The sequence below is a fragment of the Callospermophilus lateralis genome, chromosome 3 (assembly GCF_048772815.1).
Source record: "Callospermophilus lateralis isolate mCalLat2 chromosome 3, mCalLat2.hap1, whole genome shotgun sequence".
Classification (NCBI taxonomy): domain Eukaryota; kingdom Metazoa; phylum Chordata; class Mammalia; order Rodentia; family Sciuridae; genus Callospermophilus; species Callospermophilus lateralis.
This window is the reverse complement of record NC_135307.1, coordinates 181,484,291-181,509,392: the sequence shown is the minus strand read 5'-3', so window position 1 is coordinate 181,509,392 and position 25,102 is coordinate 181,484,291. Positions and strand designations below refer to the sequence as shown.

General features: G+C 36.9%; 1 protein-coding gene across 1 annotated transcript in view; it reads right to left on the bottom strand.

The window, feature by feature from the left end:
• Top1 (DNA topoisomerase I) overlaps positions 1-25,102 on the bottom strand; it is a 79,555-nt gene that overhangs the window by 6,234 nt on the left and 48,219 nt on the right. The window contains exons 9-18 of the mRNA XM_076851853.1: positions 19,542-19,657; positions 15,006-15,127; positions 14,200-14,322; positions 12,034-12,221; positions 11,633-11,777; positions 4,740-4,883; positions 3,826-4,011; positions 2,822-2,890; positions 2,118-2,232; positions 760-887 (exon numbers count right to left, since the gene is read on the bottom strand). Of these exons, the coding sequence (XP_076707968.1) occupies positions 760-887; positions 2,118-2,232; positions 2,822-2,890; positions 3,826-4,011; positions 4,740-4,883; positions 11,633-11,777; positions 12,034-12,221; positions 14,200-14,322; positions 15,006-15,127; positions 19,542-19,657 (1,336 nt within the window). The remainder of the gene's footprint in view (positions 1-759; positions 888-2,117; positions 2,233-2,821; positions 2,891-3,825; positions 4,012-4,739; positions 4,884-11,632; positions 11,778-12,033; positions 12,222-14,199; positions 14,323-15,005; positions 15,128-19,541; positions 19,658-25,102) is intronic.

Sequence of the window (25,102 nt, the reverse complement as noted above, 5' to 3'; positions counted from 1 at the left end):
AATTGTTTGCACATTTACACATCAGCGTCTCTGTAGAGCATAACTGTGGCATACGGCCAATATTGAGCAGATGCTTGATGATAAACTATATTGTGATTCATGTATAATATGTAAACATAAAAATATGTGTACCAGGATTAGGGGGAACTCAAATATCATTATTTCAACATCTTTTATTTTTTGAGATGGGGTATCACTTTATTACCCAGGCTGGGCTCAAACTTGCTATCATCCAGCCTCTGCCTCTGAAGTAGGCTGGGATTACTGGCATGTGCCACCGTGCCTTAATTTGAAAAGAACTGTTTTTCTTTCTTTCTTTCTTTTCCTTCTTGTGGTGCTGGGGATTAAACCAGGGTTCTCACACAGGGTATGGCAAACCTTCCATCACTAAACTACATCCCTAGCTTTAGAGTTGTATTTCTGAGCACAGCAACAAAACTTTCTTTATATCTATTTTCCTCATGTACAGTAGCAAAAGCACACCAAGGTTAGCACTTCAAAATAGGTAGTGGCCAATATAGAACTTCTGTCCACAGCAGAAAGAATTCCTGTACAACCGGTACCTTGATATTCATAACTACTATCATATTGTCACTATTTATTTATCCTTAATATGGACAGACCAAGACTGGCCTGCAGATATCCTGGCTCAAAAGGCTGGATTATAAAAGCCTCCTCTTTGCAGGTTATCTGCAAAATTAACAAGTTGTAGACAAGTTTCCCTTCATTTTGCTACCCCATCATCTAGTCCCAAGGTACCTTAGACTGCAAGTTCATCATAGACTTCTCAAATGTTTTTGGTGGTGCCCTCTGATGGTTACAAAGAATCGCAACAGCTCGATTGGCACGGTTATAAGAAAGAATCTTTGCTGGAATATTCTCATCCGCTGTAAAAAAAAAAAAAAAAAGATGATAATAAGACTTAGTTTGTATGCCCAACAGTGCACACATGTCAATGATTTTACTGGCCCTTACCGCACTCAAATGATGAAGTTTTTCCCAAGGCACAAGGTCAAAATTCAAGAGTTAATGGTCATAAGAAAATGACAACATGAAGTGTATATGTAAACCTAGCCTGGATGAATTCCCTCCATAAGAGAAATTTGAGTCTCCTTTTTTCAGTTGTTGATACACCTTTATTTTTATTCATATGTGGTACTGAGAATTGAACCCAGTGCCCATATGTGCTAGGAAAGCGCTCTACCACTGAGCTACAGCCACCCCCCTCTCTTTTTTTAGGGTCTCATTGTGTTTACCACACTGGCCCTCAACTCCTAGGTTCAGTGATCATCCTGCCTCAGCCTCCTAAATAGCTGGGACAATAGGTAAACCAACATGACTGGCTTGTTTCTATAATATAGTGAAATATACACCCATCTATTTGTCCAAGGAGTCAGGACAGGGACTCTTCTGATGCCTCATTCCTGCTTCCTACCTAATTGTCTAAAGGAGCCTAAAGAAATGTACAACTGGAAAGGAGTCAGTAGATGAAGATGAGACAGAGAAACCTTAAGTTTCACACTTTAAGCCACAAGGCATTATACTGTTTAAAAAGGAAAACTATTGCCCCTCAATATGCCTATCTCTGGCTTTTCTGGCTCATATTCGAAGACCACTTAACATGTTTATAAAGGACATTGAAAGCTTAGTAGTGACTGGTCCCCCCAGTGCGGTAGGGAGCTGTGGCTCTTGGTAGTATCTTCTGTAGCTAGTTTTAAAAAACACTAATTAAGGGGGAAAATAATGAAACCTTTGGGAAAAGATCTGCTCCTATATTTTTCTGATAATCATGATAACTTTATTCTCTCCAAGTTAATAGAACATCATAGTATTACATCTTCCTTCACCTTGTGAGCTTTTAAATTTTCTAGGCAGAAAGAAAAGTTCTGTAAGGGTAAGAGTAGGAGAAACAGCACTGATCCTATTCATACAACTAAGCTTTAGTGACTTTCTTTTTTTTTTTTCCTTAAAGCTTTAGCTCTTGATAAAGGCCTGGAGGGAAAATGTTTCCAGTCGCAATGGTGAGAAGAAAAAGTGGAACTAATCTAGGATTTAGCTAAGCAAGCATATTGGCACCATCAGCAGGATGTGGCCCCGTGTGGTCAAGCAACACTTACGGGCTGTGAGTTCTTTCAGCTGTTGCTGTAGCGTGATGGAGGCATTGTAAGTACGGAACACCTTGGCTGTCAAGCCCTCCATGAGATCCTGAAGGTGTTTGTTTAGAATACCAGTCTGGAGAAAATAAGGCGAGAGAGAAGAGAGGGGATTTTGGGATTGAGGTAAGAGGCACATCATCCTGTCCCTTCTGGCAAGCCCTAGGAGTTATTTATGCTAGTGCAGTTGAAATCTTGTCAGGTTTACTGTCTTCAAGTGGAAAGTTAGTTAAGAGAGGGAAAATAATTTCATACTATAGGATTACATGATGCCTCCTTATGAAGTATTTCAATTCTGAGCAGGCCAATAAAGCAAATTTGTCCTTCCCTATTAAGATTTTCTCTGGCAAGCTCTCGGGGCAAATCTTGGGTCTCCAGAAGTGGCTGGGTATTCAGCTAATATAAGCCTGTGTAGGAAACAGGGAAGAATAAAAGGCAGGGCTCATCTATCCCCACCTCAGCACTTTGGCAGTTGTTATACAGTAGAGGTGTCTGCTTCTGGCCACAGATTCACTGTCTGCCCTGACAGAGGAAAAGTACACATAATGCCATGGGACAGACTTGGCTGAAAGAAGAACTCGAACCACCCTACTGGCAACCATCTCCTTTAGGAGCTTGTGAGGCCCAGTTTAGGACTCCCTTCAGCCCAATGTGCTTTGTCCACTCACATTTAGTCTATCAAAAAGATCATCCTCAGGCTGCTTGTTCTCCATAAATAGTTGCAAGTTCTTAAAAACCTAGAAGAAATAAGAGAAGTCTAATTATTATTCTTTTAAAAAAATTTTTAGAGGGCTGGGGTTGTGGCTCAGAGGTAGAGCGCTTGCCTATCATGTGTGAGGCACTGGGTTTAATCCCCAGCACCACATAAAAATAAAATTAAGATATTGTGTCCACCTATAACTAGAAAATAAATATTAAAAAAAAAATCTTTAGAGCTAATTTTCAAACTTAAATAGAAAGAGTAAAGTACAAGGACAATCCATAACTCTTTACCCAGATTCTCTGTGTAGTAATAATCTGTTCTGAGCCAGTTGTGGTTAGTAACATAGCCCTTGAGCCCTAAATATTTCAGTGTGTATTTTATAAGAACAGAATAGAAATATTCCCTTTACATTCATACACTATTTATGAGTCGCATGAATTTATACTGATACACACTGTTGTCCAAGGGGCTAGATTACTGGGATCTTATTTGTCTTTTGTTCAAGCCCAATACAATGAGAATGATTAGGCTGGGACTATCAGCTGCACCTCTGAAATGAAGGGCTCAAAATACCTGGAAACTAAAAAATCAACTCTTTTACTCATTTGGTATGTGGCTGAGTAAAGAGGCAAGGTGACAAATGTACAACACGACTAAGGCATTTTGTGATGTGGTTAAATCATTAAAACAGCATGACTGGGTTCAATCTTACATTGAGTTTATTTTGAAGACCAACTCTATAGATGTTGAACACTGCTTTAAAAGATGGCCTCTTACTCCCAGGAAGGTGGCACAAGTTGCGGGACAGGAAGTGTACAGCACAACAAGTAATACCTGTCCCCTGTCTTCAGGTCATTTTTGCTATTGCCCAGCAAAATGCAGAGCACATGAAAAGCCCTCAATAAATGCTTACTGAATGAACAAATGAATGAAAACACATGGCAGGAAAAACATGCCACATTAACTTACTCGTCTCTCAACTGGGACCTTGTTATAGTATCTGATTGAGTCTTTCCCAGGGAAGTCAAATTCTACCACATGTTCCTGACCATCCAATTCTGGGTGCAGATTGATGTGCTCCACACGAAGTGAACAGCAACCCACAGTGTCTGCTGTTTCTCCTTCCTCCTTCTCATTGCCTGCTCTCAGAGCAAGCTGCCCAGGGAAAACAGATAAGAAAAAGATCAGCATGAACGAAAATACGAGAACCTTATAACATCTCTAGGAAACTCAAAAGAGAAACCTCTCAATTCTCCTTGGGGACAGAGCATCAGTCTGCATAGTCTGAAAACTATGGATTCTACAGATGATTTTTCTATGAAAGCTACAGGGACACTAAACATGTAAAGATCCAAGTTTCTCTTTTCCATCATTGAAAATGGAGACGGAGGAAAGAAAGAATTTTTTAAAAAGGTAACAAAATGAGGATAATATTTCGACTCTGGGCAATCAAACCCAAAAAACCAGTGTCTTAATTTTGCAACAATTCAGAATTGTGCTGAAATATAGGCAGTGAAAAATAGAATTCTTTTTCTAAACTTTTAAGTTATACTGGTTTGTGCAACTTTTGATTCAGTTACAGAAAAAAAAATATATGTGTGTTGGTTGTGATCTAAACTTTTTTATTTTGGGTCATGATTGAAAAGAGTTTAAACATCACAGTATTTCCAATATGTTCAGATTCATGCGAATCCTGTTATGCAGACCATACTCAGATAGATTGTGGATGCCTCTTGCTCCAACACTGCCTTCCTTACTGGGCCAGGCTTGATGCAAGCAAGATGGTGATTGTCAGGGTGTCACCGCTACCAACCCCCACTCCCTAGGACTTGGCACTGATCTTGGCAGAGCAATGGCTAATGTTGACTGAAAGCTTTTCCTACCTTGTCAATAAAGTATAGTGCTACAGCTCTCTGCCGGACTTTCATCTCTTTGGACTTCCAATCTTCCCGATACTGGTTTCGGATTTTGTCCACACACTTCTTCAGCCGCCGAGCAGTCTCATATTTCTGCCAGTCTTTCTCACCCTGCAAAGACCAACCCCAAATGGTTTGTTTAGCAACTGGGGAATAAGACAGACTTTGAATATTCAAGTTCAGAGCTCTGAACCAAAGAGAAGGACCTTGAGCTTAAGCAAGGTTGAAAAACACAGAACTGAAAAGAAAGTAAGTCTGGGGCATTTAACCTGGTAAAGAACACATGCTTGTCCCATTTTCCCTGTCAATCATAACTGGCTCCTGTGTGACTGCTGTGTATGTCCCCTTTCTGTCAGAGAGTATAAACATTCCCATTTCCTCATCAGCATCACAGTTTTGCTACTGAATATGTGACCCAATAGCAGGTTTCTGAATTCCATTAAATTTAAGACAACCATTCACAGTTTGATGGAGCTGTCAAAGAGGCAGAATCAAAGAGTACAACATGTAATTACCAAGGTACAAAATTACTTCCAGGAACAGCTATAATCATTCACAATTTTCTAACTTTTGCATTTAAAATATTTAAAAGTATTCCATGATTAGAGTGAAAGAACAATGTTTCTGGAAGTTGGTTTTTTTCTTTGGGGGGGGGCATTAAAATAGGTAAAAAGACAAACTAGACAACAGAGAAGAGCAATTTCTGCTGCCATGATGAATGCATACAGACTCATAACCAAAGATAAATACTGTTGAGTGAGAAGGATAAAGAAGGGGAAAAAAACCCCAAAGAAGCAGGGAGTGTTACAAGGCACAAAACTGACTACATGACATGAACACAGGGAAGGAAGGAACTTAAGAACCTAATAATTCTGCTCTTAATTCTCCAACTTCATCAACAAAGGAAAGGAGTAGTGACTTCTACCCACTATGACTGTTTCCACCTATGCCATGAACCCACAGTACTTGAGAACTAAGAACTGTGGTCAAGGTAACCAACCTCTGTACATGCAGGGGCATGGGGTACAGAGCAAGAAATGCCCACTACTTTTAGATCCTAGCAAATGTTCAGAAATTAAAGCTTTCGTAGGTGGACTAAGGAGTCATCAGCATTCTCCCATGATCATGTATGCATACTATTTATAGGGACATATTTGGCTAAACAGAGAGGTTCAGTTGTGGGTGGGTGATTTAGTAGCTGGTGAGGCAGAAGAAATACCTAAGTCTTATTTCCTGGGGAGTGGGAAATTTCTTGCTGAATTTTCTAAGTACATTTTGATATTTAAAAGGGTGAATAAGAAGACGTTTGTCATAAGCTGTCTTCATGTACACGTCAGTGACGAATCTCTCTGAGAATTATTCTTACACACTCACACAGGAAAAAAGGGACCTCAAAGGTTCTTTCCAATCACTCCAGTACACACGGGCCCATGGGCTTGAGTACACTTGGGTTACATTTGCTCCATTCCTTAGTCATCCCATTGAGATTAAGGTAGATGTGAGAGGAAAAAGGGTTTAGAAAAACCCAAACAGTATGTCATTCACACAAGATAAAAAAAAATATAGGAAAATAAAATATACCACTAGACAAACTCTCCTGGAATAAGGATCCAAGATTCTCTCAAAATAAGGACACTGGGATGGGGATGGGAGCAGAAGCCACCCTGTCTAGATTTAGCAGGAGAGGGACGGCCTCTAAGAAATATGCTTATCCCTGTTGCCTTCAGTTTACACTGTTTCTAGTAATAAGACTGAAAAAAGCCTAAGTGTCTCTTTTTTATCTACTAAAACACCATATCGTAAATAAAATGGATAAATTAAAAGTGTTAGTGTTAAAGACAATAAAATCTCAAAACCAAAGCTGAGTAGACAAGCTATAGAGTGATCCTAATAACACACCTAAGTTAAAACTTGTAAAATACTACATATTGTTTGAACACATAAATATACCGTAAAAATATCCCCCAAACAACAATAACAATAACAAGCCACCTGAGAATAAAAACATGAGTTTCACACAGCAAAAAAAGGTGGGGAGCGATACAAGGGACTTCAGCTATGCTTATCAGAATGTTTTATGCAATGACATAATCAAAAGTAAGACATAATGTTAAGAGTTGATAAAGCTAACTGGGTGTGGTGGCATACACCAGTAAGACTGGAAATTCTGGAGGCTGGGGTGAGGGTTTTGAGTTAAAGGCCAGCCTGGGAAACTTACCAGGACCTTGCCTCAAAATAAATAAGAAAATAAATAATTAAGTAAGAAAGAAAATAGATAGATAGAATAAAAGGGGCTGCAGATGCAGCTCAGTGGTGAGAAGGCCCCTAGATTCAATCCCTGGCATTGCAAAATAAATAAAATAAATAAATAAATAAACAAACAAACAAACAAATAAATAAAATATATATAAAGGATTGGATTAAGCTAGATGATGCCAGGCACACAAAGCATTTACACATTATTCCTTATTCTTGTATATTTGAAATGTTTCGTTAAAGGTCAAATCCCTAATATGCTTATATAGTTCTGTGCTTGCACTGCTTCTCTGGGTGGCAATGCAAAGTTAAAAAGCATTCAAACTCCAACCTCTGCAGACTACTGTTCTCCTGAGTGGAAGACAGATTGAGAGGACTGAGAGCAAGCTCAAGAAGTTGACTCCCCACTCCCCCACTGACACTACTCTTCCAGGCTTATCATGACTCTTCTTGAAATCCCATCCCCAGTTGATCAGAGTCAGGCATTCTATTTTGGGTACAAGGTATCTAGGCAGGGCCTACCTTTGGGTGAATTCAAGGTTCACTACCATAATCATAACTGAGAAACTTGAGTAAATGTTTACTGTGTAAAGCAGTTATCTGGATGATGTCTGCAATAAAACAGGTTGGCTTTCTGCTTTTTCTTGGGGGGGTGTGTGCGCACGTGCACATGCACATGCCAGGGATTGAACTTGGGCACTCAACCATGGAGCCATATCCCCAACCCTATTTTGTATTTTATTCAAAGACAGGTTTTGCTGAGTTGCTTAATGCCTTGCTTTTGCTGAGGCTGGCTTTGAACTCATAATCCCTCCAAGCTGCTGGGATTATAGGCGTCCGATACCACACCCGGCAGCTTTCTGTTTTTGAGGTACTCCACCTGGCCCATCTAAGGATCTCCATCTTCAGAAAGGCTGTTATAATTAACTCTTGTTTATTATTGTACAAGTATACATCATTCACATATTTGGAATTTGTTCATTGGCTCTCCATCCCCATTTTTGCCATTATCTGTCTAGGTCATTACAATTTCTTAACATAGAATACAATTGTCTCCTATTAGAATCCCAGCTGTTTGGGTCCAATCTCCTCTCCACAAAGCAGCAATCAGTCAGAATTATCAGTTAGTTAAAAGTTTCCAGAAATCAAGTCTGGTAATATTATTGTTCTGGACTTTCAAAAACCCAGGTCAGTGGCATACTTTTGGACTAAGATAATAATAAAAAAGAAATTTAAAAGAGAACCTGCTTCCCTCTATAGCCTACTCTCATGCCCCCCCCCTTTTGTGTGTGTGTGTGTGTGTGTGTGTGTGTGTGCGCGCGCGCGCGCGCGCACTGGGGATTGAACTCAAGGGTGCTTAACCATTGACCCCCATCCCCACCAGCACCTTTTTTTTTAATCTTTTGAGATGGGGTCTCACTTCGTTGCCAAGGCTGGCTTTGTACTTGCTATCCTCCTGCCTCAGCTCTCCAGAGCTGCTGGGATTAAGAGGTGTGCACCCACTGCACTCAGCCTCAGACTTTTTCTTATTCCTCCATGCATACCAAGCCTTCTTCCTGTCCTCAAAACCACCAAGCTCTTTCTCCCCTCAAGGATTTCAAAAGGATATTTTCTCTGGCCAAACACCCATTCCTGTATTTGCTTCAGGGATAAAATCCAATTCATCCCACCCATAAATCTAACCTTAAATGTTAACTCCTTGGAAAAGTCTTCCCTGAATCCCAGAGGCCAGATGAGGTCCCTGGTACACTCTCCACTGATACCCTGGTACTTCTGTTTTGCAGCATTTCTAACAATTTATATTTGGTGTGATTATATGCCCATGACTCTAAAATCTTGCTTAAACTAGGCTACCTATAGTCAAGAAACTCCTCCAATTCAATTAGTTCTCCAATGGTCCTTCACAGAGAGGAAAAAAATGGTCTTCTCTTCAACATGTCATTTAAAGGTGGCTATAATGTGGCAGTAGGATGTCAGAGGAAAGTCTAAGGAGACTGAAGATCTAAATTAGAATCTAAGAGAAATGAAGTTAGAGTTAGCAGTAATCAAATCATGGATAAGTTTTTTGGCTCCCACAGGTTAAATTTACTCCTGTATAAAAGGGAGGCATAAGTATGTGTCTGTTATAGATGTTAAGAGACTCAAATCAAGCATAAATCCTTTTTACAACACAATATCCATTATTTTGATTATTTTAATATTGTGGTAAATTACAGAATTCAACACTAAAATGTTGTGTGATCATCATTACTTGATAATTATTATTAACTTTCTAAATATTTTTTGTAGTTGTACACAATAACTTTATTTATTTATTTTTATGTGGTGCTGAGGATCGAACCCAGGACCTTGCATGTACGAGGCGAGCGATCTACCGCTGAGCCATAACCCCAGCCCCTTGATAATTATTTTTGTTATTCCTATTCACACCCTCTATTCCTCAACATGTTCTGTCTCTCTGTGTCCATAACCACACAATTATTTCTACTTGAAGCTCTTTTAATACCTAGTTTTAGCCTAATTTCCTTTATAAAATTGTTCTTGATCTCTAATGCTGGTAATAACTGCTTTCTATTTATCTAAAACATTTAATTTTTATCTTTCTTCTATCACAGTTGAATTTTTACAGGACAGCCCATCAGTGGCCTACAAATTCTTTGAGGGCTAAAAGCATTGTTTATCTATTTTTGTAGCCCTAAAGCTTTGTGTTATTTAAGAAATAATGTTTCTTTAAATGACTTGCTTAGGAGTTCTTTTTCTGATTATTTATTCTAGGTAAAGTAATTTTTCAATTGATAGGGGCAAAATATGTAGATGAGTATTTTTCATTAGAAACACAAGGCAATAAGTGAGAAAATGTAGTGTAAATGACAATATACTAAGCCTTTTAATGTGGCTTTCACATCTTAAAAAGATGTTAAATCCCTACAAACCAAGACTTAGGTTTTTAGTCTGTCTTCTAAATGTAAAAGCCACAGTCTATAGAGAACTAGTTCCCTGAGTTTTTTTAGGTTGCTGTTCACATTTTCATGTATGTCAGCAAAGCCAGGTATATAGCCAACTGGCTAACAAGACAGTTTCTTCTTTCAGAAACTCTATCAATAAAAACCAAAACACATAGTTTATGATGATGTGCTTTTACAAACATCATCCCATCTGGTTTTGGTGCGATTTACCCAGGTGAGAACTTAGGAAGCTAGAAAAGGTATGTAAGACTAGATTAGATTTTAGTCTTTCCAGATTCAGAGAATTCACATTCTTTTTCTCAAGAGTCAAGAAAGCTGAATAGAGGAAGAGAGCTATGGAAATCAATATATGTTTATTACTCCCTATATCAAATTCTGTCTACCAGATAGTAGCAGGGATGGTGGAAGGGACTGTATCTGTCCTGTTTAGTCAATGTAATTCCTTGTGCTATGCATATGCTGTGCCTGGCACATACTGGGATTTTAGTAAATATTTGTACATTCATAAACAAGTAAGATTACAATGTGACCAATTACAATGAGACACTTTAGAGAGGTTACCAGAGAATGCTAACCGTGAAAGTACTTGTCTTTTTTAGTGGGAAGGTTTATTGTCTATTAGTCTAGATGGAGAGAACATTCAACAAAGACAATAAGAAATATAAATGAGGGGTTGGGAGTGTGGCTCAGTGGTAGAGCACCTACCTCACACATGTGAGGCACTGAGTTTGATCCTTAGTACCACATAAAAAATAAAGAAATATAAATGAGACCTAAACTAAGATTTCATCTCACCTCAACCAGAATGGCAACTATCAAGAATAAAAGTAATAATAAATGTGGGGGAAGATGTAGGCAAAAAGGTACATTCACTCAAACATCATTGATGGGACTTGGTGGACTGCAAATTAGTGCAAGTCTGTAAAGCAGTATGGAGACTCCTCAAAAAACTAGGAATGGAACCACCATTTAACCCAGTTAGCCCACTACTTAGTATAATTCCAAAGGAGTAAAAAAAATAAAGATTCTACAGTGACACACCCACACCAGTGACACAGCAGCACCAAGCACCATTCATAATAAATAAGCTATGGAAACCAATCTAGATGCCCATCAACAGGTAAAGAAATAAAGAAAGAAAATAGTTAAATGGATAAAGAAATTGTTATATACATACACAATGGAATATTATTTAGCCATTAAGAATGAGTTTATGACATCTGTCAGTAAATGAATGGATCTGGAAACTATCATAATAAGTAAAACAAGTAAATCCCAGAAAATCAAAATTCAAATGTTTTCTCTGATATGTGGATGCTAATCCACAATAAGGGGATGTGGTTGGGAAACAGTAGTTCAGTGGATTAGATAAAGGGGAATCATGGGAAGGGAGAGGTACAGGAATAGGAAAGACAGTAGAATGAATCTAACATAACTTTCCTATATATACATATGAATACACCACAGTGAAGCTCACCATCATGTACATCCACAAGACTGGGATCCTAATTAGAATAAGATATACTCCATGCTTGTAAATCAGAATGGAGTCTATCATGCATAACTAAAAAAAAAAAAAAATTAAAAAGATTATTAACCCCACTAATGGGATCAGTCCTTAGTTATTTAGCTCCTTACCTTGATTCGTGAACTGGGATTTAACATGATGTATTTAATGGAACCTTGGATGTTCTGTGTCCAAGAGACCAGCCAAGTAACTTTATTATCATGCCGCACCTCTTTCCACTTATGTCCCGGAGGAGGAGAAGGAACCTTAGCATCTCTATGAAAATAAGAAAGCAGAGAAATGAGAAGAAAGAAACAATTTCACCTTACGTATCTGCTGGGCATTTACTTCCAAATTTTCTCCTTGTAACTCAACCTAAAAAACACTCAGGAGATCTACCCACAGAAATATACCATGTTGCTCTTACTCCTTCCTGAACAGTCCTCACTAACATGGAGAACAGTCCTAACTATTGGCAATAAAGGAAGCCCTTCACCTCATTTCTGACCTAAAAAATAACTGTCGTACTTACTTGCTACAGTTGATGATTATATCCTCAGGCATGATCCTTCTTTTCAGCATGCCCGTCTTTGGATGGTTGCCACGGCCAAGGAAAAGCCCAGGAGGCTCTATCTTGAAGTTGGCAATCCTCTCTCTATGGTTATCCATAATACAAAAGCCATATTCTTTCAGCAATTTTTCATTTTCCTCTTTGATTTTCTGGAATACAGCAAAGTAATCAAAATGGATTCAAACTGCTGTTCTCTGTTCACCTATTTTTTTTTTTTTATCTCTTGTGGAAGAACAGGTCAAAAATCACTAAGAAATAAATTAAAGTATAAGAAAACATCTGGTAGATTTTTCAGAGACAATAAAATCCTCCCCCTAAAAATCTACCTAGAACAACTAACCTCAACTACAGATTCAAAACTGACTTCTCAGCACTGGGGATATAGCTTACTGGTGGGGAGTCTGGCTAAAGGGCATGCTCAAGGCCCTGTGTGTGATCCCCAGTCCTGGAACAGGGCGGGGTGAAGCAAGAAGAGCCTGACTACACACACAAAAAATCTGATTCCTTTTTTTTGGTACTGGGGATCGAACTCAGGGGCACTTGCTCACAGAGCTACATCCCCAGCCCTATTTTGTATTTTATTTAGAGACAAGGTCTCACTCAGTTACTTAGCACCTTGCTTTTGCTGAGGCTGGCTTTGAACTGGAAATCCTCTTGCCTCAGCCTCCTGGCCACTGGGATTACAGAAAGGCATGCCCTACCTTGCTGGGCTAATTCCTCTATTTTAAACAATATGTGTTTATAAGTATTATCTGGGTGTTTTAAAATATAACTTTAAAAAGTCCTTCACAAAAGCCAAAGCCATTTGGTTAAAAAGTATTTCATAAGGGTTTTTAAAGCCTAGACAAACTTGTTTCATGGATTATTTCTTAGGTTTATGGGTATATATACTTTATACTTTGTGATACTTGCTCCTTCTCTTGTGGGGGAAGGGGGAGTTCTAACCTCCTTATCTTCTGTCAACTGTTCACCATCTTATATTGATAACCAAGTTCTGCTGCTTTGTGGGTATTAACTAAATTTGTTGGTTGTGTCCTTGGCAGGGGCTAAGAAGGTCATGTTAATAAAAGCTTTCTATATTTGAATCACCATTTCAAGAACAAAGCTCCAAAGTGGTCTTAAAACAAAACAAACAAACAAAAAACCTGAAGTAAATATACACTAAATTTCACTAATTTGGAATATTAGTTAAAAGATTAACCTAAGAGTAAAAACATCTGATGCAGTTATCATTCTTAAAGTGACTCAGTAATTTTTAAACTTAAGACCTAAAATAAATAAATGTTAAATTCAATGAATATATAGAGTTGGGCGCAGTGGTGCACACCTATAATCCCAGCAGCTCCGGGAGGCTGAGACAGGAGAATTTCGAGTTCAAAGCCAGCCTCAGTAAAAATTAGGTGCAAGACCCTGTCTCTAAATAAAATACAAAACAGGGTTGGGGATGTGGCTCAGTGGTTGAGTGTCTCTGAGCTCAATCCTCGGTACCACCCCCCATATGATTATGTAAGCATAACGGGTCCTTTAAAAAACTGAAACTACAGGGCCTTGAAGTACAAAGAATCTTTTAACATCCTTAACTTAATAAAAAATCTCGCCTGAATTCTTCTAGATTATGTGTTACCAACTTTTTCTAGATAAAATATTTTAGGTTCCAAGTGGGAATAAAGGGAATAAAGGGAAGGGTCTCTGTTGCAACTACTGATCTCTGCTACTACTGAATAAAAACAACAGAGAATATATAAATAAGTAGATGTGCCTGTTTCAATTAAACTTTTTTACACAAACAGGTAGCATGTACAAAAAAAACGTATGTGCTAGATACTAGAAAGACCCTTCAGCAATGAGGATGGCCAAAACTAAAAGTGGATAAGTGTGACTAGATTTCAAAGTAAAACAAATCAAAGAATAGGGAGGTACATAGTTGATTCTTAAATCCTTAATATCTAGTACCACTGTAGGACAGGTTTTCAATGGAACAACATCAGGGTTGTTATATTGAGCTAATGAATAAAGAACAGTGAATTAATACTGACGTCAATGATGTGTCCCAAAGAACTAAGAAGAAATTACATGAATTAATCACTATTCCAAAATTCTCTAGAGGTTTAATAAATTCCGTAGTACCAATTTTTCTTCTTTGCTCATCTGTTTCCGAGCTTCTGACTGAGCTTTGAAATACTGGTTCATGTGGGTAAAATCACATTTGCTTAGACTGGTGATTGTATTTTTCTCTTCATTAGTCATTTCCTAGTCAAAAGAAAAGGGGGAGATAAAGATTACTCTTATGTGGTTTCTTGGGCTCTTGGCAAATTGCCACAAATCTCAGGTAGATGAATAAAACTTTGAGAGACATGGATATGAGCAATTACTTTAGTGATGAGAGAAACAGTTCCATACTCATTGTCTCTTAGCAACATTACCCCTGCTCTACTAACTCATTAAATCTGATATTCAGAGCTAGTTCAGGAAACAAACTTTAGTTCTTTAGTCACAAATTGAGAATGATAGAGTTTTAAAAAACACCTCAATAGATACATGTGGTTTTAAGAGCAGAAAGTAGGTTAAGCAAAATGAACAAGAATCAAGACAAATGGGATGTCAGATTAACATCTCTGCAATAGCAGAGGGAAGTCCTAGAGAGTCAAATTTTCCTTTGTTCAACTGGATTGAGGTTTTCTGTTTGTCTTAATCTGATTAAACTCCCTCCTGCAGTTATATGAGAGCTGAGAGAAGAAAAATAAGATTTCTTGGATAGAAATTACCCATAATATATTAAGTAAACAGACAAAAAATATACAATTTGTAATACAACAAGATTCATAAAACTCAGATTTTATATCAGGGAATTTTTTGTAAAATCATAATTTTTACTTAGTATTTGACCAACATTTTTGAAAGCCACTAAGGATCTAATACATGGACTATAGTACCTTTCTCCAGTCTTTAAAGAAATTTTTTCTAAATATTTCCTTAGTAGTATATTCATGGTCGAGCATTTTTGCAAAGAACGTAGCTACTTCTTCTGCTTTGGGGCTCAGCTTCATGACTTTACCTAGAAGAAAAAGTGGTTCCAAGAAGTAAGGTATAATATTTATATTCTAAATGTTAATACTGAGTACCGGAGTCTTCTTTTAATAACCATTCTTATGGAATGGTAAAAACGTCTGGTGACAGTTACAACAAAACAAAGACAACATACTGATTTACATCTACTTGTTTAAATTCTCCTGCTCTTTTGGAGATATTTACCTGGCTTATTTTTGGAGACTATGCCAGTTAACTGTTCCCAGGTGCCTGCTCAGGACAAGGATGACCTGGGGAAGGCCCAGTCACTCTTCCTTTTCCTTTCAGCAAGCAGGGTACTTTACACCTCTTCAATGGTTTTTAAAAATCAAATCCTCAGAGGGAGTCCTGCCACTGCTAAGCTAAGCAGCCTCTGTTTAAGAAGGGGAGGAAGGGTTAGGGAAGGGAGCGGAAGAAAGGAATTGCAGGGAAAACAAATAGGCATCTTTCTTCTTCAAAGTTAAGTGGGTGGAATATGAATTTTTTTTAAATATATATATATATATCTATATATAGATATATATAGATATATATCTATATATAGATATAGATCTATATCTATAGCAGGCAAGCCCAGATTTCCCATAAAGCTTAAATAAGACCTCAGAGAACATTGCTACTAGAAGTATGTGTTACAAAGACCAAAAAAGCATTAATATCATGAGGGAATTTTGTCAGAAATATAGAATACTGGGCCCTAACTCTAGACCTACTGAATCAGAAACTGCATTTGAATGAGAATCATATTCACGAGGGTTTGCAATGCACTGCACTGGAATACAGGTACTATGAGGCTGCCTTTTACAAAAACAGTATGCCTCCATAGCACAAGGGATGGCTAGAGTTCCTCATAGCACGCAGTGTTTATGTAAAAGCTGCTCTAAAAAGGCCCTGATGTATCACAAAGCTGCTTACTGGTAAAGCAAATGTGGATAGAGCCTAGGGGTTTTGCATATCTTAATTAGATAAAAAGCAATAAAAGAAAAGCACTTTGGAGTTAAATCTACTTTTCAAAGAGAGTACTTTGAACAGAACAACTTCCATTTTTTCCTTGTACATCCAACTTTATGAACCAATACATGCCCTAATAATAGCATCTGACTAATATTAACAATTCAATTAAAGGAGTTCACATTTAATATAGAAACCTAAAATTTAACCAAAAATCCATTTCTTATAAAACTCAGAAGACATCTCATCCCCTGATTGTAGAAATATGGGGAACTGTATCACAAAATTCAAACTCCTGGTAGACAGAAAGAACCTATTTGGCCATCATTTAAAAGACCAACAGGTGGCGCAGCTTTCCCTTCTCAATCCCCTCAAATTCCTGTTTTGGAAGGAAGACTTGATCTAGAGACTGCCAGCTCTTCACAGAACTCAGGCCTGAACCAGATGACAGTAGAACTGAAATGCTTCCATTGTAAATGAAGATATTAAGCCACTAAGAATAAAATGAATAGTTAAGAAAAATGTGAATTGTTCTCTGGTATGTTTGGTATATACCATGTATTAATAGTATTTGGCGGGGAGGGGGAGACAGAGAAAGACACTCAGGGCTACCTTACTGAATTCTGACCCAACAGAGGAAGTAATTATAACTTGTCTTGTTTAAAATAAGCTGTCAGGGCTGAGGATGTGGCTCAAGCGGTAGCGCGCTCTCCTGGCATGCGTGCGGCCCGGGTTCGATCCTCAGCACCACATACAAACAAAGATGTTGTGTCTGCCAAATACTAAAAAATAAATATTAAAATTCTCTCTCTCTCTCTCTCTCTCTCTCTCTCTCTCTCTCTCTCTCTCTCTCTCAAAAAAAAAAAAAAAAAAAAAATAAGCTGTCAAAAGATTGAATAACAGCTCCCTGCTGCAGGGTAGTGGGAGGATGACTTGAAGATTCCTGGCAATGGTCATAATTTTACAGAAAAGGGTCATCTCCAGTAAAAGGAAATTGCTGAGTCAGAGCTGAAAACTGAAGGTCCTTACCCATTACCCCCACCTTCCCTGGCAGATTCTAAAGGAATCTGAGAATTCTCTTCCCCAGAGAGTAGGCAGCATTGACATTATCAGTTTGAGCTAAGGAATCAATACTCTTTGACTTACTACAGAGTGGGAGTTTTCACAATCAAAGGAAGAAATCCCAGAGGGAAATCTGAGAAATGTTAAAACTCTAGAACTGAAGGACTAGGCAAGAATGGGGGAAAGGATGGGCTGGGGTTGCAGCTCAGTGGTAGAGTGATTGGGTAGCTGTGAGAGGCACTGGGTTCAATCCTCAGCACCATATAAAAAATAAAGGTTAAAAAAATTTTTTTTTAAAGAATGGGGGAAAGGACCGTGGCAACAACTAATCTAGGTCTTGCCTTCCCATTTTGAAAAGTAAAAGAAATCCCAAGACTAGAAAGTCTAGCTTTTCCCTTCAATCTCTTTGAACCTCAAAGTGAGGCTTTTGTGGTTGAGTTTTATTAATAATTATTTTTTTAATCTTTCCCAGAATACCTGTACCTTATGATACTCTTGGTATTTGAACACAGGAATATATCCTTCAAAAAAAAGAAATTCTGTATAAGTACCAAACGCTAACTGATTGTGTCACTGGAGGTAAATGGATGGAGTTGGAGGATATCATACTAAGTGAAGTAAGCCAATCCCCCAAAACCAAAGACTGAATATTCTGGTAAGTGGATGCTGATATGTAATGTGGGGGGTGAGGGGAAAGCTTGCAGAGAATGGAGGAACTTTGGGCAAAGGGGAGAGGGGAGAGAGCATGGGGGCAGGAATGATGATGGAATGAGATGAACATCGTTACCTTAGGTACATGTACGACTCCACTTATGGTGCAACTCTACATCGTGTACAATAAAAAGTTGCGCTCCATTTGTGTACAATGAATCAAACTGCATTGTACAACTAATTAATCAAACTAGCATGTATAACTAAATAGAACAAATAAATTTTTTTAAAAAATTCTGGCTTACCACACTTGTTCCTTTTCTCACTTATAGACCCAGTCCTTCAGTATCACTTACAATTGAGCATCCCTTATCCAAAATGCTTATAACTAGAGTATTTAGGATTTCAAGTGTTTTTTCCCCCTTTTTATATGTTGTACTATTTGCATTAACATAATGAGAAATATTGAGAATGGGACCCAAGTCTAAACACAAAATTCATTTATGTTTCATACATACAAAGCCTGAAGGCAAGCTTATGTAATTTTTAAAAATATTCTTAAGCATAAAACAAAATTTCACTTTCTGGTATGTCAGGTTGGTGCTCAAAAAATATTTTCAGATTTTGGAGCATCTATATTTCAAATCTGGGATGTTCAACCTATACTACCTTAGACCCATAGGATGTGTGGCACTGAAGCCACTGTTGGTAGGCAAAAAGATGTACCAGAGCTCTCCAAAGTTCTGTCACCAGCAGTCTTTTTTTCCAGGGTTTCTCAAAGTTTGGTCAGTAGACCACTTGGTTCAGAAGCACCCAATCCTACTCCACACCTATTCAATAGCTATTGCCCAGATCCATTCTGGTAAGTAACCGCAAACCCTTAAGCACATAAGCATTCTAGCTATTACTGCATAGAGCTCTTGGAATGAGGGAAATCAACTGAGCATTATCATCTATGTATTGCTACACTGACAACAGAAGGCTATTTTCAAATCTGTCAACACAAGTATAGAAAAATTGGTGATGGCTAAGACACAATTCTGAAGGTTCTAAGAGACCCAGGCAGGCATTTCTTTAAAGCAACTTATCAGACTTGACTGCATATATACCAAAGGCATATTGTTATATTACAAAGATGAATAACAGATTCAAGTAGTCCTACCCAGAGGTTGACAGCAGAGTAATTAATCTTCCATCAAATACTAATACTATTTTTAGTGATAAGAAGCTTGTTGGCCTGCATTATTATCCCTAACACAAAATATTACCATTAAAATTAGACTTTTCTAACTACTCCATTGCACTGACTTGGTCCAAGGAAATCACATTCAGATAAAAACCTCTAGTGGGTTGGGGTTGTAGCTCAGAGGTAGAGTGCTTGCCTAGCATGTATGAGACAATGGGTTCAATCCTTAGCACCACATAAAAATAAACCAATAAAATAAAGGTATGCTGTCCATATACAAATATCAAAAAAACTTAAAAACAAAAACCTTTAGAGCTTGAGGACCATGGACTGTGAGCCATGTAATTGGACCTTTTCTGGATTATGTTATCAGTTCCCTTTTCAGTAGCACATGGGCCTTTAAAGTTAAGTAAACACCTGGTGCCTCTTTCTTGAAACCATGTAATAACTAAAACAAAATAAATAGAAAGTAGGATTCTTCCTCATTTTCTATTCCTAAATAGAAGCAGACACCTTTTCTTGGCCAAGAATCAGACAATTTGGAACAACTCACCATCATAGTAAAACTTGACACTCTCTGGAAGGGGCTCATATGGTGGAGCAAATACAGGACCTTTATGTTCTAAGAATTTCCACTTGATGCCTTCAGGATAGCGTTCTTCTTCCCACCTTTCAAAGACAAGGCACAACCTCATTTAGTGATCACCTTGGCTATAGAAATTAACCCACTATCAAATGCCAAAATAATTATAGGCTTAATTGGCTGATACTCATTCAAGGCCTGGATCAAAATAATCAAGTTTCTTTCACACTTTGAAAAAGTCAGCAATCACAAGGAAGATGAAATTCTCAGGTGAATGGAGGAAAATACATTTCAACAGTTCAGTTCAAAGATTCTGAACATTAAAGATTATCACTTAAGGAGCTCAGCAACAAATGGATGCTATGGAAATAGAAACAGCTGTTTAACACAATGCTGTAACAGTATACCACAATGGTATATGTAACAGGGGTTATTATTTATGCTATTGGTATGTAGGAAAAGGATTCCTAAAAGTAGAGATGCTAAGTAAAGTACAGGGAGAAATGACCCTTTGGGAAAGTACATACTGTAACAAAAAGACCAGGAAATAATAGTTCAGGTGGGGCATGTTGAGTTTAAGGTACTTATAGGTTTACACAGATCTAACTAGCAGACACAGACAAATGAATCTAAAACTCAGAGGAAACAACTTTTTGAAAACCTTTTTATTTAAAAAAAAAAAAAGATCAAACATAAACAATAATTAATACAATAAACAACCACCTATAACAAACACTGCTAACATTTTGCTAAATTTCTTCTTTTGGTTGAGGCATTTCAAAATTAATTATAGACCTGATATTTTATCACTAAATATTTCAGCAAGTATCTTTATAAAAATGATATACTCACATAACTATAAAAATACTATTATATCATCGAAATAATTTTCTCTTATCATTCTAATATTCAGCCTGATTAATAACTTCCCAATGATATTCAAAATATATTTTTATAGAGTAGGTTGTAATAAGATCATATATTGCAGTTTGTAGGTATTTCTACAAAGTCTCCTCTTGTTTGGAACAGACAAACCTTTCTTATCACCCTAACATTGAAGAAGAAAAAAAAAGAAAAGAAAAGGAAAAAAAAAGGGTACGCCAGATGATCTTATATACAGAATATTTTAAAACTTTACAGATTACTATTTCTACTTTAAAATGAAAGGACCTACAATTCTATCAAATAAGTCCTTCCAAGTCCAATATTTTACTGCAAGTTTTTTTTTTCTTTGTAGTGCTGGGAATTGAACCCAGGTCTCTGAGTAAGTGCTCTACCACTGAGCGGTATCCCAAGTTCAAGTTCAGAAAACATCAAAAGAAAATTACACATAGCAAATCATACTGTAATAACAGTATTACTACAAAACCAAAGTCAATCAATCTAGTCAAATGATTTTCAACTAGAGTTGAAAAAAAGTCAGTCTTTTCAACAATGGTGTAAAATGATAACACTGGGCACTTACCTTATAGTATATATAAAATTTAATTATAAAACAAAACATGCAAACAACAACAACAACAACAACAAAAACCCACAACGGACCAAAGACCTAACTGTAAGTGCTATAACTATAAAATCTTTAGAAGAAAATATAGGGGGAAAATTTTACAACTTTGGATTTAGTAATGAAAAACAACACAAAAAGAAAAATAAGTTGGGCTACATGAGAATTAAAAATGTCCCTTTATCAATGAATATATTCAAGAAAATGAAAGACAATTCACAGAATAGAAGAAATATCTAAAAAACCACACATGTGATTAGTCTAATAGCCAGAATATACAAAGAACTCCTTGTTCGGCAAAGTGGCATGTACTTGTAGTCCCAGATACCTGGGAGACTGAAGGATCACTTGAGCACAGGAGTTCAAGGACAGTCTGGGTAACACAGGAGGCATGGTTTCTTAAATGCAAATCAAAACCACAATGAGATACCACTCATACCTGTTAAGATGGCAATAAAACTTTAAAAAATAACAAGTTATGTAGAGATGTGGAGAAAGTAGGACCTTGGGCATTCTGGTATGAATGGTCCAGTCATTTGATCCCTAGGAATAACCACCCCCCCACACACACACCAAAAATAGGAATTCCTTCAAATACTTGTAGCACTATATGCTAGAGTCAAAAGGTGGAAACAACCCAAGTGTCCTTGGACAGATGAATGGATCAACAAAATGGGATATATACATATAATGGAATATTATTCAGTCATAAAAGGGAAATAACTTCTGATGCATGATACAACATGGATGAACTTTCAGGACATTCTGTTAAGTAAAATAAGCCAGTAACAAATGAATAAATACTATATAACCCATTTTTATGAGGTACCCAGAATGGTCAAATTCATAGACACAGAAAGCAGAACAGTAGTCACAGGGGGCTGGGGCATAGGGGAAAATGAAAATTAGTGTACAATGGGTTCAAAAGTTCAAAGTTTCAGTTTTGCAAGACAAAAGGAGTTCTGGAGATGGATAGTGGTGATCATGGTGCACAAGAATATAAATATACTTAATGCCACTGAACTGTATGTACATTTAGAAATAATTATGTTGGTGTCTTAAGTACACATTTAAATAATTTTTTAAAAAGTAAAGACTTATATTTTTAAAAAAGATTTAATAAAATCTTAGACCTAAGAGGAGCATTGAAGATCTTCCATAATCAACCTACCACTTTATAGATGCAGATAGGAAACTGGCAAAATCTTCTCATTAGTAGTTGACAAAGAAAGGCCTGCATGCAAGAACTCAACCAACCCCACAGTTTATTCCTCTCAAAATCAGAGAGAACATATATTCTTGTATACATGTATGTGAAAGCATTTGCAAGGAATTAACTGTTGTAGCAGTCACAGAATAGGTGTGAGGAGACTCAGAATGCCATATTTTCCCTAATGAAGCCAGGACTTGGCTCTATGGCTTATAAATACAACTTAAGTAGCAAGTTTATAATAAAATTCACTTGAAAAGGGAAAGGTGAGAAAATGCTAGAATTATGTATAAGATAGGAAAGTAAATCCACATGCTTCTTGAAATTAAGTTCCCTTGGAGTTAACAAGCACCTCAAAATATACTGTAAAACTGTTATAAATATATATATTTTTTAATCAGAAATAAAAGACACACTACAGCTGTCTTGAATTTAACCTCTGGAATTAAGGGCAATTTCTCTGACATCAGGATATCTATGACCCATATTCCTTAAGTTTCTTACCATTATATAACTGATAGTATTCATGAATCCTGATCTTTCAAGCACTAATTCCTTATATTATACTCCTAATTTCTTACATTATCCCTTTGCTAAGAGACTTGAAATTTTATTTAAAGTCACACCTAACATCTGCAATAAACTCCCCAGTTTCTAAATCTCTTTGTGAAGCATCAAATGTTAATTAGACTCAGGTTTCAACAGGTCATCCCTGACAACAAAAGTGTAAAAGTGTACTTAACACAGAGCTGTCACCCTATACAGCTACACTGGGTAAACAGTTAAAAACAGGTTCATCTGGGTTAAATAGATTTTCATAGATGAGTCAGTGCCACCACTTGTAACACTATTTTTATTGGGAAGATATGATAAAGCGCAAAAAAAAAAAAAAAAAAAAAAAAAAAACCTCGGAGGGACCTGAACTATTTTTCCCTCCATAATTACCAAACTTAGGGAGATAAGGATCAGAATAAGCCACTCCCCCACTTTTGGTCAAGAGCAACATATCTGAAAATACTGGAGGAAGGCAAAAAGATCTGTACATTTGTCAAGTTAGTAAAGTGTGTGATTCTTTTAGAGGGATAGCAAGAGAAATAGCAAAAATGAGAATATTTGCCATTTTCAGTTCTCCAACTGGGTCAATTTGGGAAGTCAGTGAGAACACTGGAATTCAATGAGTGAACTATGGTAATTGGTTAGGAAGTCATTAATCCACAGAAATAAAGATTTATACAAACTTACAGTGTGTCATTAAGCACTTTTGTTGAAAAGAATGCACAAAGTTGAACAATCTAACTTGAGAAAAACTGTAGCAAGTAACTGGTCATTCCCAAATATCTTAAGTTCAAGACTAGCCAACTCTTCCACTTTAAGCCACAATAAGAATAAAATCAAAAATCATGGTTTCAATCACAAAGGCAAAAATAGGTTATTAAATCCTTCCAGGGCATCTAATTCTACACACATGGGCTGGATCAGGATAAGAGTTCATCTTTATTGAGCCCAATTTCTAAAAGAAGAGAAACCTCAGGGAGCTCCTAATGACAAGTACATCCAACAATCACTTACTGAACACCCACCACAGAACCCAGAGAGATTCAACAGAGTAATTCATCATTCTCATGACTCTTAATAGTACTCCCCTAATTTACACAATCATTTTAGTGCATTTAAAAAAATTGTTTAAAGGTCATAAAAACCTTTCACTACTTTATGAAAATAAAACCACGTTCCTTTACTTTCTACTCTTTGACTTCTGGAAAGGCCCAGGTTTCCCCTTGCTCTGTTCATCCTTTCTACTCTTCACCTTTAACCAAGATGTCCTACCAACAAGCCAATAATGGTTGTCACTATGTGGAAACATTTCTGTGCTGCTGCTCCAAGGAACCTCCATGGGTACTACTCTTTCTACTATCTCAGAGGTGCTAGAGACATCACTGTTTTAATGATAAAAGTCATAGTAAACACATACAAATGGGTCTGTAAACCACACACAGAACTGGGAATAAAGATACTCCAAGACCGCAAAGGAATATGGGAATGGAGAAAAGAGGTAAAGGATTATGTTCTAACTCATAAAACTCAGGATCACTTGAATTTTTTCCAACATGAATACCAATCATGTATCACTAATATAGTAGATAAATAACACAAAATTTTAAGAAAAATAAGCATTTAAAATGTGTCTATTTTAAAATTCGAAAAGTAGAAAAAAGTTCTACACCTAAAAAGTAAACTGTTTTTGCTAACCTTCCCTCTGAAATAAATACATTTGAAACTTCATTTCTACAGAGAAGAGTGACTATTTCTCATAATCACAACCTTAGGTACTTTTACTTATTAAACTTTCCAATCTGAGGGGCACTGAAGAAAAAGATGTGTCATTTTTTTTTCCATCTTAAGTTCTTAAAGTTATGTTTATTAACCATTAATTTTCTTTATAAACTGGCTATTCTCTTTACATTTCTCTTAAAAGAGCTCATCTTTTTTCACATTAGAAATATCACACCTTTGCATTATAAATATATTCTCCTTTTTTTTTAATGTCATGAAGCTGTCTGTCACATGGAAAATTTCAATTTTGATGTATCAAATTTATAAATAATTTCTTTATGGCACTGGTTATGTTCTAGATCTCTACTTCAAAAGAGCTTCACTATTCTACAATTACACAAATATTATTCCAGGTTTTCTTATGGATGTTTCCTTTGTTATTGTTTTAATGAACAGGCAGTTTTTCCAATATGATTTGTAGAATAACACGTCCTTTCCCTATCATTAAAATGAGTGTTTGCAATACCAACAATGAACTGT